Source organism: Notolepis coatsorum (genome assembly GCF_963971535.1).
Source record: "Notolepis coatsorum genome assembly, chromosome: 19".
NCBI lineage: Eukaryota > Metazoa > Chordata > Actinopteri > Aulopiformes > Paralepididae > Notolepis > Notolepis coatsorum.
In genome coordinates this window covers 30665452-30684508 of record NC_140183.1, presented here as the reverse complement: position 1 = coordinate 30684508, position 19057 = coordinate 30665452, and the positions used below count along the sequence as shown (strand labels likewise).

Genomic DNA, 19057 nt, shown 5'->3' with positions numbered 1-19057 from the left:
TCTTACCGTCATTATACTGTGTAGGGCTCTTACCGTCATTATACTGTGTAGGGCTCTTACTGTCATTATACTGTGTAGGGCTCTTACTGTCATTATACTGTGTAGGGCTCTTACTGTCATACTGTGTAGGCTCTTACTGTCATTATACTGTGTAGGGCTCTTACTGTCATTATACTGTGTAGGGCTCTTACTGTCATACTGTGTAGGGCTCTTACTGTCATTATACTGTGTAGGCTCTTACTGTCATTATACTGTGTAGGGCTCTTACTGTCATTATACTGTGTAGGGCTCTTACTGTCATTATACTGTGTAGAGCTCTTACTGTCATTATACTGTGTAGAGCTCTTACTGTCATTATACTGTGTAGGGCTCTTACTGTCATTATACTGTGTAGAGCTCTTACTGTCATACTGTGTAGGCTCTTACTGTCATTATACTGTGTAGGGCTCTTACTGTCATTATACTGTGTAGGCTCTTACTGTCATTATACTGTGTAGGGCTCTTACTGTCATTATACTGTGTAGGGCTCTTACTGTCATTATACTGTGTAGAGCTCTTACTGTCATTATACTGTGTAGGCTCTTACCGTCATTATACTGTGTAGGGCTCTTACTGTCATTATACTGTGTAGGGCTCTTACTGTCATTATACTGTGTAGAGCTCTTACCGTCATTATACTGTGTAGGGCTCTTACTGTCATTATACTGTGTAGAGCTCTTACCGTCATTATACTGTGTAGGGCTCTTACTGTCATTATACTGTGTAGGGCTCTTACTGTCATTATACTGTGTAGAGCTCTTACCGTCATTATACTGTGTAGAGCTCTTACCGTCATTATACTGTGTAGGGCTCTTACCGTCATTATACTGTGTAGGGCTCTTACCGTCATTATACTGTGTAGGGCTCTTACCGTCATTATACTGTGTAGGGCTCTTACTGTCATACTGTGTAGGGCTCTTACTGTCATTATACTGTGTAGGGCTCTTACTGTCATTATACTGTGTAGAGCTCTTACTGTCATTATACTGTGTAGAGCTCTTACCGTCATTATACTGTGTAGGGCTCTTACTGTCATACTGTGTAGGGCTCTTACTGTCATTATACTGTGTAGGGCTCTTACTGTCATTATACTGTGTAGGGCTCTTACTGTCATTATACTGTGTAGGGCTCTTACTGTCATTATACTGTGTAGGGCTCTTACCGTCATTATACTGTGTAGGGCTCTTACCGTCATTATACTGTGTAGGGCTCTTACTGTCATACTGTGTAGGGCTCTTACTGTCATTATACTGTGTAGGGCTCTTACTGTCATTATACTGTGTAGAGCTCTTACTGTCATTATACTGTGTAGAGCTCTTACCGTCATTATACTGTGTAGGGCTCTTACTGTCATTATACTGTGTAGAGCTCTTACTGTCATTATACTGTGTAGGGCTCTTACCGTCATTATACTGTGTAGGGCTCTTACTGTCATTATACTGTGTAGGGCTCTTACTGTCATTATACTGTGTAGGGCTCTTACTGTCATTATACTGTGTAGGGCTCTTACCGTCATTATACTGTGTAGGGCTCTTACTGTCATACTGTGTAGGGCTCTTACTGTCATTATACTGTGTAGGGCTCTTACCGTCATTATACTGTGTAGGGCTCTTACTGTCATTATACTGTAGGGCTCTTACTGTCATACTGTGTAGGGCTCTTACTGTCATTATACTGTGTAGGGCTCTTATTGTCATTATACTGTGTAGCTCTTACTGTCATTATACTGTAGGGCTCTTACTGTCATTATACTGTGTAGAGCTCTTACTGTCATACTATGTAGGGCTCTTACTGTCATTATACTGTGTAGGGCTCTTACTGTCATTATACTGTGTAGGGCTCTTACTGTCATTATACTGTGTAGGGCTCTTACTGTCATTATACTGTGTAGGGCTCTTACTGTCATTATACTGTGTAGGGCTCTTACTGTCATTATACTGTGTAGAGCTCTTACTGTCATTATACTGTGTAGGGCTCTTACTGTCATTATACTATGTAGGGCTCTTACTGTCATTATACTGTGTAGGGCTCTTACTGTCATTATACTGTGTAGGGCTCTTACTGTCATTATACTGTGTAGGGCTCTTACTGTCATTATACTGTGTAGAGCTCTTACTGTCATTATACTGTGTAGGGCTCTTACTGTCATTATACTGTGTAGGGCTCTTACTGTCATTATACTGTGTAGAGCTCTTACCGTCATTATACTGTGTAGAGCTCTTACTGTCATTATACTGTGTAGAGCTCTTACTGTCATCATACTGTGTAGGGCTCTTACTGTCATTATACTGTGTAGGGCTCTTACTGTCATTATACTGTGTAGGGCTCTTACTGTCATTATACTGTGTAGAGCTCTTACTGTCATTATACTGTGTAGGGCTCTTACTGTCATTATACTGTGTAGGCTCTTACTGTCATTATACTGTGTAGGGCTCTTACTGTCATTATACTGTGTAGAGCTCTTACTGTCATTATACTGTGTAGGGCTCTTACTGTCATTGTACTGTGTAGGACTCTTACTGTCATTATACTGTGTAGGGCTCTTACTATCATTGTACTGTGTAGGACTCTTATTGTCATTGTACTGTGTAGGACTCTTACTGTCATTATACTGTGTAGGGCTCTTACTGTCATTATACTGTGTAGGGCTCTTATTGTCATTGTACTGTGTAGGACTCTTACTGTCATTATACTGTGTAGGGCTCTTACTGTCATTATACTGTGTAGGGCTCTTACTATCATTGTACTGTGTAGGACTCTTACTGTCATTATACTGTGTAGGGCTCTTACTGTCATTATACTGTGTAGGTCATTAGCGGCCTGGAAGGTTCACTTGTAGCATTGTGATGTCAACAGTTAGAGCATGAAGGCCTTTTCTTTGACAGAATGTGTTGAACTTGATGAGTTTTAAGCTGGAATAAGACAACATCCTCTGATCTAGAAGCACAGATATCAAGTTAGCATGATAATACAGGAAGCTTTCAAATGTAAACTAATTCCTGGGACCAGTGTGTGATCGGTTGCTATGGGAGATCAACATTGGCTCAACCGGTTAGCAGGTAATAAATCAATTGTCACAGTTGCTGTGGATGTTTTTGAACCACTAACATGAACTGAATTGTAGCAAACTAGTTTCATTACCTGTTTGTCTATGAGCTGATATCCATTAAGGATGTTTACATTTTGTTGTCAGGTTGACTCCCATTCACTCCAGCTGTGGTGCTGGTCCCATGGAGAGGAATACTTATTCATAAAAGCAGAGAACTATGGGATACATAGCAACTGTCCTCATCTAATAGAGCTTCTAGGCTCTGACAGGTCAGACCAACAGGCCACACGACTCTCAGAGTAAAAGCTGGAAACGCTGTTTTAACTTTGAACCCATGCTGTGAGCGTACTAGCAGCCCAGTTGAATTCAGTCAGGCAAACCACACGACCTGAGGTGATAGTGGTTACTATGTGACCTGTGGTAGACCTTTGTCTCGGCAGGGTCAGGGGTCAGGAGAGTAAGAAAAGCAGGGCGCTGGTGTATGTTTGACCTTGGTGTGCAAAAGTATACTCTTTATTCTCAGTATATATCCTCCCCCCTCCCACCCCCCAACCGGTGGCAGGCCGACGCTATTGGTCAATGCTGCCCGCCGCCGGTTACTGTCACTGTTACAATAGCCAATCAGAGCTCATCTGCAGGAAGAAGGCAACCAAACACTGAAGAGCAGAGGAGGGTCTTTGTTAAATAGTCATAAATACATGAGATGCATCCTGTCGCTGGAGCAGGAAGGTTAAAAAGTTTGTCTTTCCGTTTTTATTTCTTTTTAGTTCTTTATTGATCTGTGGTGGTTCTTTAGCAGCAATCCGGCCTGTTGTCATGGTTACTAGCAGCGCAGAGAGGAGCTGGTAGGAGGAGAACCAGAGGAGGAGGAGAGAAAGAGAGAGAGAAGGCAGAGAGAGAAAGAGTGACAGAGATAGAGAGAAAAGGCAGAGAGACAGAGAGAAGGCAGAGAGAGAGAGAGAGACAAGGCAGAGCAGGGAAGCGTTTTGGTTTTTCCTGGTAAAATTTTTACAAGTTACTGCTGGCCTGGCTCACCGCTGTGTGTGTGTGTTAACCATGGTGAGCTGCCATTCAGAGGCTCAGAACAAAACAAACAAACTATGGAACAAAAGTCTGTGTGTCTATGTGTGTGAGTCTGTCTGTGAGTGAGTCTGTGAGTCTGTCTGTCTGTGTGTGAGTCTGCCTGTCTGTGAGTCTGCCTGTCTGTGTGAGTCTGTCTGTGTGAGTCTGTCTGTGTGTGTGTGTGTGTGAGTCTGTCTGTGAGTCTGCCTGTCTGTGAGTCTGTCTGTGTGTGTGTGAGTCTGCCTGTCTGTGAGTCTGCCTGTCTGTGTGAGTCTGTCTGTCTGTGTGTGTGTGTGTGTGTGAGTCTGTCTGTGAGTCTGCCTGTCTGTGAGTCTGTCTGTCTGTGTGTGAGTCTGTCTGTATCCATCAGTATATGTGTTGTGTTGCGTGTGTGTGAGTCTGTCTATGCGTGTGTGTGTTTCTGTGTAGTTTCTGTGTGTGTGGTATCTATTTGTGTGTGTGTGTAGTGTTTATGTGTGTGTAGTGTCTGTGTGTGTGTAGTGTCTATGTGTGTGTTGTCTATGTGTAGTGTCTATGTGTGTGCGTGTGTAGTGTATATATTATGTGTGTGTGTGTTGGCAGTAAAGATGTGACCAGAGGGAGGCAGAGTGATTCCTACAACTCCTCTCTTCTCTCCTTCGCTGTCCTCTCGCTCTCTCTCTTTATATCTCTCTTTCTTTCTTTCTTTCTTTCTTACTTTGTTTCTCTCTCACTCTCACTCTCTCTCTTTCTCTTTCTCTCGGCTTAAAAACACCCAAAAACAACACACAACTCCTCAAACCACAGAAAAATCAAATCATTAGAATAATAATAATATTAAACAATAATAATAATAATAATAATAAAAACAAACAAGTCTGAATTGTTCCGTTGCAGCTCGAGCGCCTCGTCTTCCTCCTCCTTCAACAGAAACAAAACAGCAACAACTGAAAAAGGACAAACAGGAGTTTTTATCCGTCCTCTCCTCCTCTTCCTCCTCTCTCCTCCTCTTCCTCATCTTCCTCCTCTCCTGCAGACCAAAGTGTCTCCTTCAGCTCCAAGTTCAACAGGTAGTCTCTGAACTCTGGCTGTGTGTGTGTGAGAGTGAGTGAGTGTGTGTGTGTTTGTGAGTGTGTGTGTGTGTGTGTGTGTGTGTGTGTGTGTGAATGTGTGTGTGTGTTAAAATCGTATGGCTTTAGGGCGTAGTTCAGGGTTTATCAAGAGTTGGCTGAGTGTGGCCCTGCCCCCCCCTCGTCCGAGTCCGGCCTCCCCCGGCCCCCCCCTGTGGGGTTATTGTTGTTGGAGGCGGGGTAGTAGTCCTCAGGGGGCGGGGCTTGCGGCCCGGGGGCGCTGGGGGCCGTCCGAGTCCGGAAGGCGGACAGTCCTATTGGCAGAGCCAGCGGCAGAGAGGCGGAGCCAAACTGAGAGGCCTCCATGGAAGACACCGCCCCCCCCAGGTGATGCAGCCCCAGGGACACGCCAACATCCATGCTGTCACTCATCTGGGGAGAGGAGCCCTGCTGGGCGCCGCCCCCGCCTTGCTGCCCACTCTGCCGCAGGCCACGGCCACCGTTCCCATGGTGACTGTAGACGGGGTGGGGGTGGTGTGGCGCGTCCAGGAAGTGGCGCTGGTGTTGCTGGGAGGCGGCTGGCTTGTGGAGCAGCAGAGGAGGATAGGCTGAGTCCTGCCCCCCCCCTCCCTCCCCTCCGGGCCACAGACGCATCTGCTGCTGGGAGGGAGCCTGCAACACACAAACACAATGACAACTTCCTGTCTGGAAACCCTCTGCCTCGCCCTGGTGTCAAAGACAAACCCTAGCCCAGTGTTTAGTGTTAATGATGAAGACCAGGTCTCTCAGTGTGTTAATGATGAAGACCAGGTCTCTCAGTGTGTTAATGATAAAGACCAGGTCTCTCAGTGTGTGTTAATGATGAAGACCAGGTCTCTCAGTGTGTTAATGATGAAGACCAGGTCTCAGTGTGTGTTAATGATGAAGACCAGGTCTCAGTGTGTGTTAATGATGAAGACCAGGTCTCAGTGTTTAGTGTTAACACTTTGAGTGCCAGCAGGGGGCGCCAGAAATAGCGCTTGAGTGCCAGCGCTGTAGTCAATGGGAGGGCGAGCACATTTGCGAACACATAAACTATATCTTAAATTATGTGTCTAATACGCCCGTCGCTTATCAATGACTTGTTTGCAGTCAACAGTGTCGAAACGGATTGAAACAGACTGTACTTATACTGTACGTAGGGCAGAGCATATATAGTATCTACTAAATCCTAATGAAACAAGTAATTAGAATAATATAAGCCTACTGTTCATTCATTAGACACGTAGGCCATACTGGCGCACACAAGACTCTGGCGGCCTTAATATGTGTACAGTACAGTACAGAGTCGGGCGTACCATGAGCGGACTGCATGGTTGACTGTACTATGGTCTATGGGGCGGGCAGCGCAGTGTGTCTTTGCTGCTCTCCTAATGAAACAAGTCATTGGAATAATAAGCATATACTGCGTTCATTCATTACACGCGTAGGCTATACAGTACTGCGCGCGTGCATGTGTGTGTGTGTGCGCGCGGGCTGCGGCAGGTGCACCACGAGCTGTACTATATATGATGACAATACATTAATCTAATCTAATTTTGATGGGTCCCAAAGTGCTTCCGCGTCCATTTTCACACGGCTGCATCACTAGTTGCCTTATAAGGAGCTCTGGAGGCGTTGTTTTGTATGCAAATGACCTGAACGGTGACGCGCGTTCGCGTTTCAGACTGGTGCCATTCCCCAACGCCGATATCACAGCTGTGACCGTTTGAGACACTTAAGAAATGTTTTCCCTGCACGTTGGGGACTCAGAGTGAACTTGTCATTGATTCTGTCTCAGTCGGTTCCAAGATAAGTCTTCCAAGAGAACTCTTTGGAAAATATTCGGGAATGAGACCCATTGATATTATATTATTGATATTATTATTTTGTACATGCTATATTCAGTATGTTTGTATGTGGTGATGCTCTAAACTCAATTTCGTTGGACCAACAATGACAATAAAGATTCTATTCTTTTGCACTCCTCTATACATTACGAAGTAAACGAAATACAATACAAAATGAACGGAATACTAAAGAAAATAGATCTTATGAGTTATGAACAGTATCTAACTTGTTCAAGAAATATAAAGCCGCGTGCCAATAGCCTTCGCAACGCGTGATTTATAAATAAGGCATTTCAAATCCTTGGTTCTGAGATGATCAATACAGTAAACATTTATTTAGGTGCTGATCAGCAGTAATGCAATGTCATGATTATTATTATTCTGAAGTTATTATTATTAAATACTTTTTTTTTATTAATAATGAATTAATAAGAACTCCTCTCCTTCACTATATAATCTAATTATGAAATCAGATATAGGCCAGGGCTTTACAACTTAATAAAGAGATTGAATATATATTAAATGGGATAGAAACGAAATTAAATGTATACCAATATAATTAGAGCACTATATTCTTTCATTGTATATGGTATACATTTAATTTAATTTCTATCCCATTTAATATATATTCAATCTCTTTATTAAGTTGTAAAGCCCTGGCCTATATCTGATTTCATAATTAGATTATAGTGAAGGAGAGTTCTTATTAATTCATTATTAATAATTTTTTTTATTTAATAATAATAAAAATAATAACTTCAGAATAATAATAATCATGACATTGCATTACTGCTGATCAGCACCTATATCAGAAATAAATGTTTACTGTATTGATCATCTCAGAACCAAGGATTTGAAATGTCAGCTATAGCCTTATTTATAAATCACGCGTTGCGATGGCTATTGGCATGCAGCTTTATATTTGTCGAACTAATTAGATTCTGTTTATATATGAGCATAACGCCAAGGCCCACAACGTTATATAACGATATTTGGTAACACTTTATAATAACACTCAGTTATAAGACCTTTATAAGGTATTTGTAGATAATGAACTAATCATGAACAAATCATTTATATACACTCGTAAATTATTATTAAATCATTTATAACTATTTGTATAACATTTACAAATTAGTTCTACATTATTTATAACTCATTATCAACATTGTTTGTACTTGATTTGTTCATCATTAAATAATGTTGTTTAATGTGTAGTAACACATTTGTAGATGCTTTGAACAATTGAAATGAAAAAAATACTATTGTACCTCCATTTATTTGTTCATGTTCAACAAATGATTTGTTAAGCCATTCATAAAACATCTATAAATCATTTACAGATGCTATTGTGTGCCCTAATCTGAAGTGAAGCCTATTCATCATTAACAAATGTCTAATAGTTAATTATTTGTTTACTTTTTCATCACCTGTTACAAATGTTGTAGACAGCTTTCGGATACACCCTTCTTTGTGACATCAAACAGTGACAGAATTAGGAGGACTATAGATAAATGCAATTTTATTAACATAAAATACATGTGCATGACATAGTGTAACATGGGTGGCACTAGGACCCAGGAGTACCCTGGCCAGGGTGTAGACGGAAGTCTCACGCGAGTGAGACTTGACTTCATGTTTGTTGCCGTCTGTTTGAATGGAAGCACGATATATTAGCAGAGCCAAGTTATTCGTTTTGCCCCACGCTTTTATTAAGGTATGAGCAGGCTAAACACCTTTTTTGTTGGTAAATCTATTCCATCATTTCCGACCTACAACTCTTGTTGCGTAGACGTACTTGATGTGGTGGGCGCCGCTAACTTTACATTTGAAAATGTGTTTGTTCCTAATGTATGCTCAGTAGCCTATATTGCGGTATGTGATGATGACACGACACACAAGGGTAATAATTATCTGTATTTTCAGGCTGTATAGGCGCCTTAGTTCATTATCTACAAATACCGTATAAAGGTCTTATAACAGTGTTATTATAAAGTGTTACCCGATATTTAAATAATGAGTACGATTGCATGGGATCGCTGCATGCGCTTGATTTGATATTGTCCTTCGAGATATTCGATAATATCTTTCACGGTCTGCACAATTACTGCTGCCATGATCACCTGTTTAGAGGCAAATTTACATAGAAAGGGGACATGTTCCGCCCATGTTACCTCATTTAAATATACGCCAATTGCACGGACGCAAAGCCAACGTTACGCATGAGCAACCCAATTTCACTAATTTGAGAGCGAGATGCACCGGCTCTGCTTCGGAAAAAGCCACGCAAAGCCTTTGTGGATTCCGCCCCAGGTCTCAGTGTTTAGTGTTAATGATGAAGACCAGGTCTCAGTGTTTAGTTTTAATGATAAAGACCAGGTCTCAGTGTTTAGTGTTAATGATGAAGACCAGGTCTCAGTGTTTAGTGTTAATGATGAAGACCAGGTCTCAGTGTTTAGTGTTAATGATGAAGACCAGGTCTCAGTGTTTAGTGTTAATGATGAAGACCAGGTCTCAGTGTTTAGTGTTAATGATGAAGACCAGGTCTCAGTGTTTAGTGTTAATGATGAAGACCAGGTCTCAGTGTTTAGTGTTAATGATGAAGACCAGGTCTCAGTGTTTAGTGTTAATGATGAAGACCAGGTCTCAGTGTTTAGTGTTAATGATGAAGACCAGGTCTCAGTGTTTAGTGTTAATGATGAAGACCAGGTCTCAGTGTTTAGTGTTAATGATAAAGACCAGGTCTCAGTGTTTAGTGTTAATGATAAAGACCAGGGCCCTCATGCATCAACGTGTTCTACGCACAGATCTGTGCGTAACCCGTGCGTACGATCATTTCTAAGCAAAGAGTGGGATTAATCAATTTGAACTTGAACTTGACTTCGTGCGTACATCTACGCACAGGTCAGACCTGGCGTACCTAGCTCCCAGTGGTAGAATATATTATTACAACAAGGAAATGAGCTTCTGTGCATAATAACACTGGATGTTCTGTATGAACCGTAGTTCATTATAGTTCATTGTAAGATAGCAACAGTAGTGTAATTATGGTCAAAACCCTATAAATAGCATTTGGAATAATAGATCTTTCTCTCAGAATGAATGCAGCATGGTTTATATAGCGTTATCGGAATATACGGGGTGTAGGCTACTGACTGACTGCGCTCCGCGTAGCTTGATTGATTGATTGATTGAAAAGTGTATTAACAGATTGCAGAATGGGTACAGTACAGTACAGCTCAGTACATACAATTGTTAATTGGGGATGCAGACCAACTTTCGTCCTGTTTACATCAGGGTCCCCCATTTTCAATTCATAATAAATCATAAAGCTCAACTCGTTATTATTTTGCGCACAGACCGCCGAAACACGGGAACGTTTTGATTATATTTATAAGGCTTTACGTTAAACGAAACAAGTGGAATTTCGAAGCTGTAAGCAGAATAAGTCATATGAATATAGTGTTCTTCCCCCTTTTTACTGTACAAGAAAGAATAGAAAACGCATTGCAATGACACCATGCAGATAGTGGACAGACTATATGATGGGATTCAAGTTCGCGTTTTTGTTGCTCATAGGCATGCTGTCAGAGTATGATATCTTAATCAAACATTCTAGAACATTTGTCGTCACAGATCATGTCCTAATGGAACATAGGCTATGGCATGGATCGTGATATTGTGTGGACTGTTATTATTACTGTACGGCGGTACCACCCATTGTGACAGCAGCCTTGAGTCCCGCACACAAACATGATGGAATTCAAGTTCATGTATTGAAAGGCAGGATACATCATACATGCAGTGAGATTCATTGTTCTTGTATATGCTCTCGTATTATATTGTTTATATAGGCTACCCAATACTGACATCAAAATAGATTGTAGTATGCCTCTAGAAATCATATGCAGCAGGTAGAAAATTGACGGGAGATCCATCGCGATTTGGAATAGAATTGAGGAGAACTTTAATCCGTGGGTATTAATCAAACAACACGGGAAAAGGCAGTCATATTCCAGCGCGGTCTTTATTAGCCGACAACAAAATAGATGCCTCTAAAAATCATATAGCCAATCGAACACAACTAATAAAGGCATTCATATTACAGCACGGTTATAATGACACACAACCAACGCCAAACAGTGGTCAACGAACGGTCTTTATTAGTATTTTGAGCTGTCCAGGCAGAATTGCAGCAATGGTCTTAGGGAGCCGTTGATATCTGACATCACCGTTTACAAGTCCGCCTTTTATTTATCCCATAAATCATAATACGCGATAGTGTCTTCTTGGTTCGACAGCAGTGAATTCTCCGTGGAGTTTCTCGGAGTCCCGCTCGGGTCGGTCCATTATTTCACATCCCATGGGGGGTGTTTCCTCATTTTCATGACCATATATGGATAATCATGCACGAGCATTGACGGTAGAACAAAGTGGTATTCATCAACACGGCAGGGCATAGAGCCTGCGTACGCACGTGTGATGAATGCCGACTTCCCTGTGCGTACGCTAGTTCTACATTCCGTGCTTATGTGTGGAAGTAGGTCAAGTTCTACGTCCACGTTGATGCATGAGGGCCCAGGTCTCAGTGTGTTAATGATGAAGACCAGGTCTCAGTGTTTAGTGTTAATGATAAAGACCAGGTCTCAGTGTGTTAATGATAAAGACCAGGTCTCAGTGTGTTAATGATAAAGACCAGGTCTCAGTGTGTTAATGATAAAGACCAGGTCTCAGTGTTTAGTGTTAATGATAAAGACCAGGGCCCTCATGCATCAACGTGTTCTACGCACAGATCTGTGCTTACCCTGTGCGTACGATCATTTCTAAGCAACGAGTGGGATTCATCAATTTGAACTTGAACTTGACTTCGTGCGTACATCTACGCACAGTTCAGACCTGGCGTACCTAGCGCCCAGTGGTAGAATATATTATTACAACAAGGAAATGAGCTTCTGTGCATAATAACACTGGATGTTCTGTATGAACCGTAGTTCATTATAGTTCATTGTAAAATAGCAACAGTAGTGTAATTATGGTCAAAACCCTATAAATAGCATTTGGAATAATAGATCTTTCTCTCAGAATGAATGCAGCATGGTTTATATAGCGTTATCGGAATATACGGGGTGTAGGCTACTGACTGACTGCGCTCCGCGTAGCTTGATTGATTGATTGATTGAAAAGTTTATTAACAGATTGCAGAATGGGTACAGTACAGTACAGCTCAGTACATACAATTGTTAATTGGGGATGCAGACCAACTTCCGTCTTGTTTACATCAGGGTCCCCCATTTTCAATTCATCATAAATCATAAAGCTCAACTCGTTATTATTCTGCGCAGACCGCAGAAACACGGGAACGTTTTGATTATATTTAAAAGGCTTTACGTTAAACGAAACAAGTGGAACTTCGAAGCTGTAAGCAGAATACAAGTCATATGAATATAGTGTTCTTCCCCCTTTTTACTGTATAAGAAGGAATAGAAAACGCATTGCAATGACACTATAGTGGACAGACTATGTATATGATGGGATTCAAGTTCGCGTTTTTGTTGCTCATAGGCATGCTGTCAGAGTATGATATCTTAATCAAACATTCTAGAACATTTGTCGTCACAGATCATGTCCTAATAGAACATAGGCTATGGCATGGATCGTGATATTGTGTGGACTGTTATTATTATTACTGTACGGCGGTACCACCCATTGTGACAGCAGCCTTGAGTCCCGCACACAAACATGATGGAATTCAAGTTCATGTATTGAAAGGCAGGATACAACATGCAGTGAGATTCATTGTTCTTGTACATGCTCTCGTATTATATTGTTTATACAGGGTATCTGCAGGTTTAGCCCAGTCAGATTTAAGGCTTTTTAAGACTTTTTAATGCCACTCAGAATTAAATTTAATACCAATTTCACAATAACAAAATGGCAAAAATCATGCAACGACACCAATTAGTTTAAGTTTAGGGACACGTTGGTCCAAAGATGTTTATTAAAAAATAACTTGGAAACTTAAAAATCTTGAACTTAAAGGAGTAACTGGATTGGATGAATTTCAACAAAGGGGTGACCAAACATAAATAGCAAATATAGCTATACAAAATATACCAGGGGCCAAGCAGCAAGTGCAACAGCCACATTTCCGTCAGAACACATACTACCATAGGACTGATACCTGTAAGAACACATGATTATCACCAATGGGACTGATACCTGTCAGAACACATAACTATTACCACCCTCCCCAGGGTATCAAAAAAGTCAACCAACAAACTAGATTCTTGTGCCGGATCTCCTCTCTGGTAAACAAGAATACCCTGAAGACTCTAACAGGAGCACTCATTCAAGGGTACTACGACTATGCTTGCACCTCATGGTACCAAAGCACCTCAAAGGCCCTAAAAACAAGATTACAAACATCACAAAACAAACTGGTCAGACTACTGCTTAACCTCACTCCTAAAACCCACTTTACCCCTGCCCACATTCAAAACCGCTCTTAAAGAGCACCTACGGGAGGCTGCAATTAGAAACTGGGCACCGTAAATGTCCAACGCCCCCCCCCCCCCCCCCCCCCCCTAATGTACAGTCTCCTCCCCATCATATGTATATATTTTCTGTTAGGATCTCTGGGTAACAGTACTGTATATTTGCATATGTCACAAATGTAACAGTACAGTTACTATGAATTGAAAATGGGGGACCCTGATGTAAACAAGACGAAAGTCTCTCTGGTCTGCATCCCCTTAACAATTGTGTGTATTGATCTGTTATCTGTTAATAAAGTTTTTCATTTATTCATCCAGTCGTTTTGTTTTTGTGGTTTGGTTGAATGAATGAAAACTTTGTTTAACAGATTGCAGAATGGGTACAATACAGTACGGCTCAATACACACAATTGTTAAGATGATGCAGACCAGAGAAAGACTTTAGTCTTGTTTACATCAGGGTCCCCCATTTTCAATTCATAGTGACATTTATGACACTCAACATACATGACATTTATGGCATAGGGACATACAGGTATATAGTACTGTTACATTTGTGACATATAAGATATGCAAATATACAGTACTGTTACCCATAGATCCTAACATACATATGATGGGAGGATACTGTACATTAGGAGGGGGTGGGTGGGAGGAAAAAATACATAGTGGGTGACTCTCATCGAACATAAACACAAACGTGTCCTTGTTTACATCCGTGAATAGATTATTTTCAAGTTAAGACCTCAGCTTCAAGTGTTGGCGTGGAGCCGCATGTTATCCAGACTTCTGTTGGTGCAGATGTTATAGTCCTACCTGAGATGGCGGGGCCGAAAAGAAATTCGAAATAGTAGTTTGCAGGCGCCGTTTTTGCAGAGGTACGCTTAGCGCTGCTCAGCATGTGCGACTCGACTGCTCTTTTTTTGTTGTTGCAGCAGGCCTCGTAATGGTCTTTGACTGGGACCAACCATGGCGCAAACAGTGGATTGTCGAGCCAGTTCTCGTTGAATTGGCACTTTCCCATATTAACGAGTGCAAATAGAGCTGCCGCGGTATTGATTATTTCCTTACCGCACAAATTTGCAAAATATTTCCTACCGCCGCGGTTATTACCGCATGCACACAAAAAATAAAAAATAAAAGTTTGAATGCATTTTTTTTTTAGTAGTAGTCTACTCTTTATAGCATATAGCCTGCCTCTAGTCTAAATGTCTATTTTTAGAGGATGACTTTGCAGCATGAATATTGTTTGGGATTCGGCAAGCACGCATTAGTTATTGAAAGTGAAACACGGATTCGAAGTTTACCCTCTGGTCGTGCGCCGTTCACTCGGTGTCGCGGGCAGGGGTGGTTACCCCTAACCCCCCCGACCCTTTCTTATTATTATTACTATAAAGTTACTACTTTATAATAAAGGCATTCGTTTTGTGGCATTAACATTATATAGTTATACGTTCAATAACATCAGCGTATTTACCGGACAATAGCAAGGCAAGCAATACTCTATTCATATCTCAGTTCCTTTCTTTGCTCAGAGCGTGCCGAGTTGTCCCATTCTGCGGTCTGTTAATAAAGTTTTCAATCAGACAAGTGTATAGAACGAAGGGCTTTTATTATAACATTCGTTGCAGACAGTAAAATCATTATGTCTCGTTTAGTACTCCTTAGGAGCGATCGTAGTCCACTCCGGCGGAGAGTTAAAGCTAACGTTATTAGCCGTGTTGTGATGATCTGACATTCAGGAAGTAAAAACCTAATACGCGCTTGCCGATTGGTGGTAACACACTGCATGACGCTACAACGTGTGACGCGTCTCTCTTCTGACCAATCAGTGGTCTGCAATGTTTCACGTGACTTTTCTGGTACCCAATAGGGTCGCTTGGAACCTCGATAGATGAGTAGGGTATATCTGCAGAGCCGCAAGCCCAACGAGAGGAGGGTAATTTATTATTATTATTATAAAAAACAGCAGTGACGCGGTATTCAGCCTACTCTGCGGTGGCCGTGATGTAACAGCGATACCGCGGTAATGCGGTAATCGCGGCAGCTCTAAGTGCAAATGCTAAACTAAACGTAACGTTATCGCTTCCGCTTCGCCTTGCTAACGTTAGCTAGACTCCACTGAAATTGTTCCCGGCCAACATAAGGACCCGTGTTGGTTCCGCCCCATTCCGGTCTGTGTGATGCTACAACGCGGTCAATAAAAACTCCCGACTTTATCTCCCGTTAACCGTACTTCCCCAGATTTCATAATAAAACATGACATGGCATTTTATCTTTCCTTTCTATGGCATTTTTAAGACCTCTGAAAATGGATTTAAGACATTTTAAGACAAACTAAGGCCTTAATTATTGATAAACCAATTTAAGACTTTTTAAGACTTTTTAAGGATCCGCGGACACCCTGTTATATAGGCTACCCAATACTGACATCAAAATAGATTGTAGTATGCCTCTAGAAATCATATGCAGCAGGTAGAAAATTGACGGGAGATCCATCGCGATTTGGAATAGAATTGAGGAGAACTTTAATCCGTGGGTATTAATCAAACAACACGGGAAAAGGCAGTCATATTCCAGCGCGGTCTTTATTAGCCGACAACAAAATAGATGCCTCTAAAAATCATATAGCCAATCGAACACAACTAATAAAGGCATTCATACAGCACGGTTATAATGACACACAACCAACGCCAAACAGTGGTCAACGAACGGTCTTTATTAGTATTTTGAGCTGTCCAGGCAGAATTGCAGCAATGGTTTTAGGGAGCCGTTGATATCTGACATCACCGTTTACAAGTCCGCCTTTTATTTATCCCATAAATCATAATACGCGATAGTGTCTTCTTGGTTCGACAGCAGTGAATTCTCCGTGGAGTTTCTCGGAGTCCCGCTCGGGTCGGTCCATTATTTCACATCCCATGGGGGGTGTTTCCTCATTTTCATGACCATATATGGATAATCATGCACGAGCATTGACGGTAGAACAAAGTGGTATTCATCAACACGGAGGACCATAGAGCCTGCGTACGCACGTGTGATGAATGCCGACTTCCCTGTGCGTACGCTAGTTCTACATTCCGTGCTTACGTGTGGAAGTAGGTCAAGTTCAAAGTCCACGTTGATGCATGAGGGCCCAGGTCTCAGTGTTTAATGATAAAGACCAGGTCTCAGTGTTTAGTGTTAATGATAAAGACCAGGTCTCAGTGTTAATGATAAAGACCAGGTCTCAGTGTTTAGTGTTAATGATAAAGACCAGGTCTCAGTGTTAATGATAAAGACCAGGTCTCAGTGTTTAGTATTAATGATAAAGACCAGGTCTCTCAGTGTGTTGGAAGTTATGTTTTACAGTGATATGTTTTACATGTTATAGTCAATAATACATATAGCAGATGGCATCTTGTTAGTGTTCTTTATAAAAGTTTAGAAACAAAGTTTTCAGGGGCTGTTTCTCTGCTCTCTCTTTGTCTCTTGTTCATCTTGTTTTGATTCAAGTTCTGCTTGTTTCTCCTCCATGCTACTGTTCTCTAGTGCTGCCTGTCTCTCTCTCCTCCATGCTACTGTTCTCTAGTGCTGCCTGTCTCTCCTCCATGCTACTGTTCTCTAGTGCTGCCTGTCTCTCCTCCATGCTACTGTTCTCTGGTGCTGCCTGTCTCTCCTCCATGCTACTGTTCTCTAGTGCTGCCTGTCTCTCTCTCCTCCATGCTACTGTTCTCTAGTGCTGCCTGTCTCTCTCTCCTCCATGCTACTGTTCTCTAGTGCTGTCTCTCTCTCCTCCATGCTACTGTTCTCTAGTGCTGCCTGTCTCTCCTCCATGCTACTGTTCTCTAGTGCTGCTTGTCTCTCCTCCATGCTACTGTTCTCTAGTGCTGCCTGTCTCTCCTCCATGCTACTGTTCTCTGGTGCTACTTGTCTCTCCTCCATGCTACTGTTCTCTAGTGCTGCCTGTCTCTCCTCCATGCTACTGTTCTCTAGTGCTGCCTGTCTCTCCTCCATGCTACTGTTCTCTAGTGCTGCCTGTCTCTCCTCCATGCTACTGTTCTCTAGTGCTGCCTGTCTCTCCTCCATGCTACTGTTCTCTAGTGCTGCTTGTCTCTCCTCCATGCTACTGTTCTCTAGTGCTGCCTGTCTCTCCTCCATGCTACTGTTCTCTAGTGCTGCTTGTCTCTACTCCATGCTACTGTTCTCTAGTGCTGCCTGTCTCTCCTCCATGCTACTGTTCTCTAGTGCTGCTTGTCTCTCCTCCATGCTACTGTTCTCTAGTGCTGCTTGTCTCTCCTCCATGCTACTGTTCTCTAGTGCTGCCTGTCTCTCCTCCATGCTACTGTTCTCTAGTGCTGCCTGTCTCTCTCTCCTCCATGCTACTGTTCTCTAGTGCTGCTTGTCTCTCCTCCATGCTACTGTTCTCTAGTGCTGCCTGTCTCTCCTCCATGCTACTGTTCTCTAGTGCTGCTTGTCTCTCCTCCATGCTACTGTTCTCTAGTGCTGCCTGTCTCTCCTCCATGCTACTGTTCTCTAGTGCTGTCTCTCTCTCCTCCATGCTACTGTTCTCTAGTGCTGCCTGTCTCTCCTCCATGCTACTGTTCTCTGGTGCTGCTTGTCTCTCCTCCATGCTACTGTTCTCTAGTGCTGCCTGTCTCTCCTCCATGCTACTGTTCTCTAGTGCTGCCTGTCTCTCCTCCATGCTACTGTTCTCTAGTGCTGCCTGTCTCTCCTCCATGCTACTGTTCTCTAGTGCTGCCTGTCTCTCCTCCATGCTACTGTTCTCTAGTGCTGCCTGTCTCTCCTCCATGCTACTGTTCTCTAGTGCTGCCTGTCTCTCCTCCATGCTACTGTTCTCTAGTGCTGCTTGTCTCTCCTTGAAGCTACCTCATGTTTAACTGGTGGTATTGTATGACTACTGCTATTAGCATAATGTTTAACTGCTGGTATTGTATGACTACTGCTATTAGCATAATGTTTAACAGCTGGTATTATATGACTACTGCGATTAGCATAATGTTAAACTGCTGATATGGTATGACTACTATTAGCATAATGTTTAACTGGTGGTATTGTATGACTACTGCTATTAGCATAATGTTTAACTGGTGGTATGGTATGATTACTGCTATTAGCATAATGTTTAACTGGTGGTATTGTATGACTACTTCTATTAGCATAATGTTTAACTGCTGGTATTGTATGACTACTGCTATTAGCATAATGTTTAACAGCTGGTATTATATGACTACTGCGATTAGCATAATGTTTAACTGGTGGTATTGTATGACTATTTCTATTAGCATAATGTTTAACTGGTGGTATTGTATGACTACTGCTATTAGCATAATGTTTAACTGGTGGTATGGTATGATTACTGCTATTAGCATAATGTTTAACTGGTGGTATTGTATGACTACTTCTATTAGCATAATGTTTAACTGCTGGTATTGTATGACTACTGCTATTAGCATAATGTTTAACTGCTGGTATTGTATGACTACTGCTATTAGC

The 19057-nt window shown here is 42.0% G+C and overlaps 1 protein-coding gene across 2 annotated transcripts in view; it reads right to left on the bottom strand.

Moving 5' to 3' along the window:
- Positions 1 to 3681: 3681 nt before the first annotated feature.
- The window catches only part of dyrk1b (dual-specificity tyrosine-(Y)-phosphorylation regulated kinase 1B), a 199351-nt gene continuing 183975 nt past the window's right edge, over positions 3682 to 19057 (bottom strand). For both annotated transcript variants that reach the window (XM_084335799.1, XM_084335798.1), the window contains exon 13: positions 3682 to 5871. In XM_084335799.1, the coding sequence (XP_084191925.1) occupies positions 5347 to 5871 (525 nt within the window). In that variant the 3' untranslated portion in view covers positions 3682 to 5346. The remainder of the gene's footprint in view (positions 5872 to 19057) is intronic.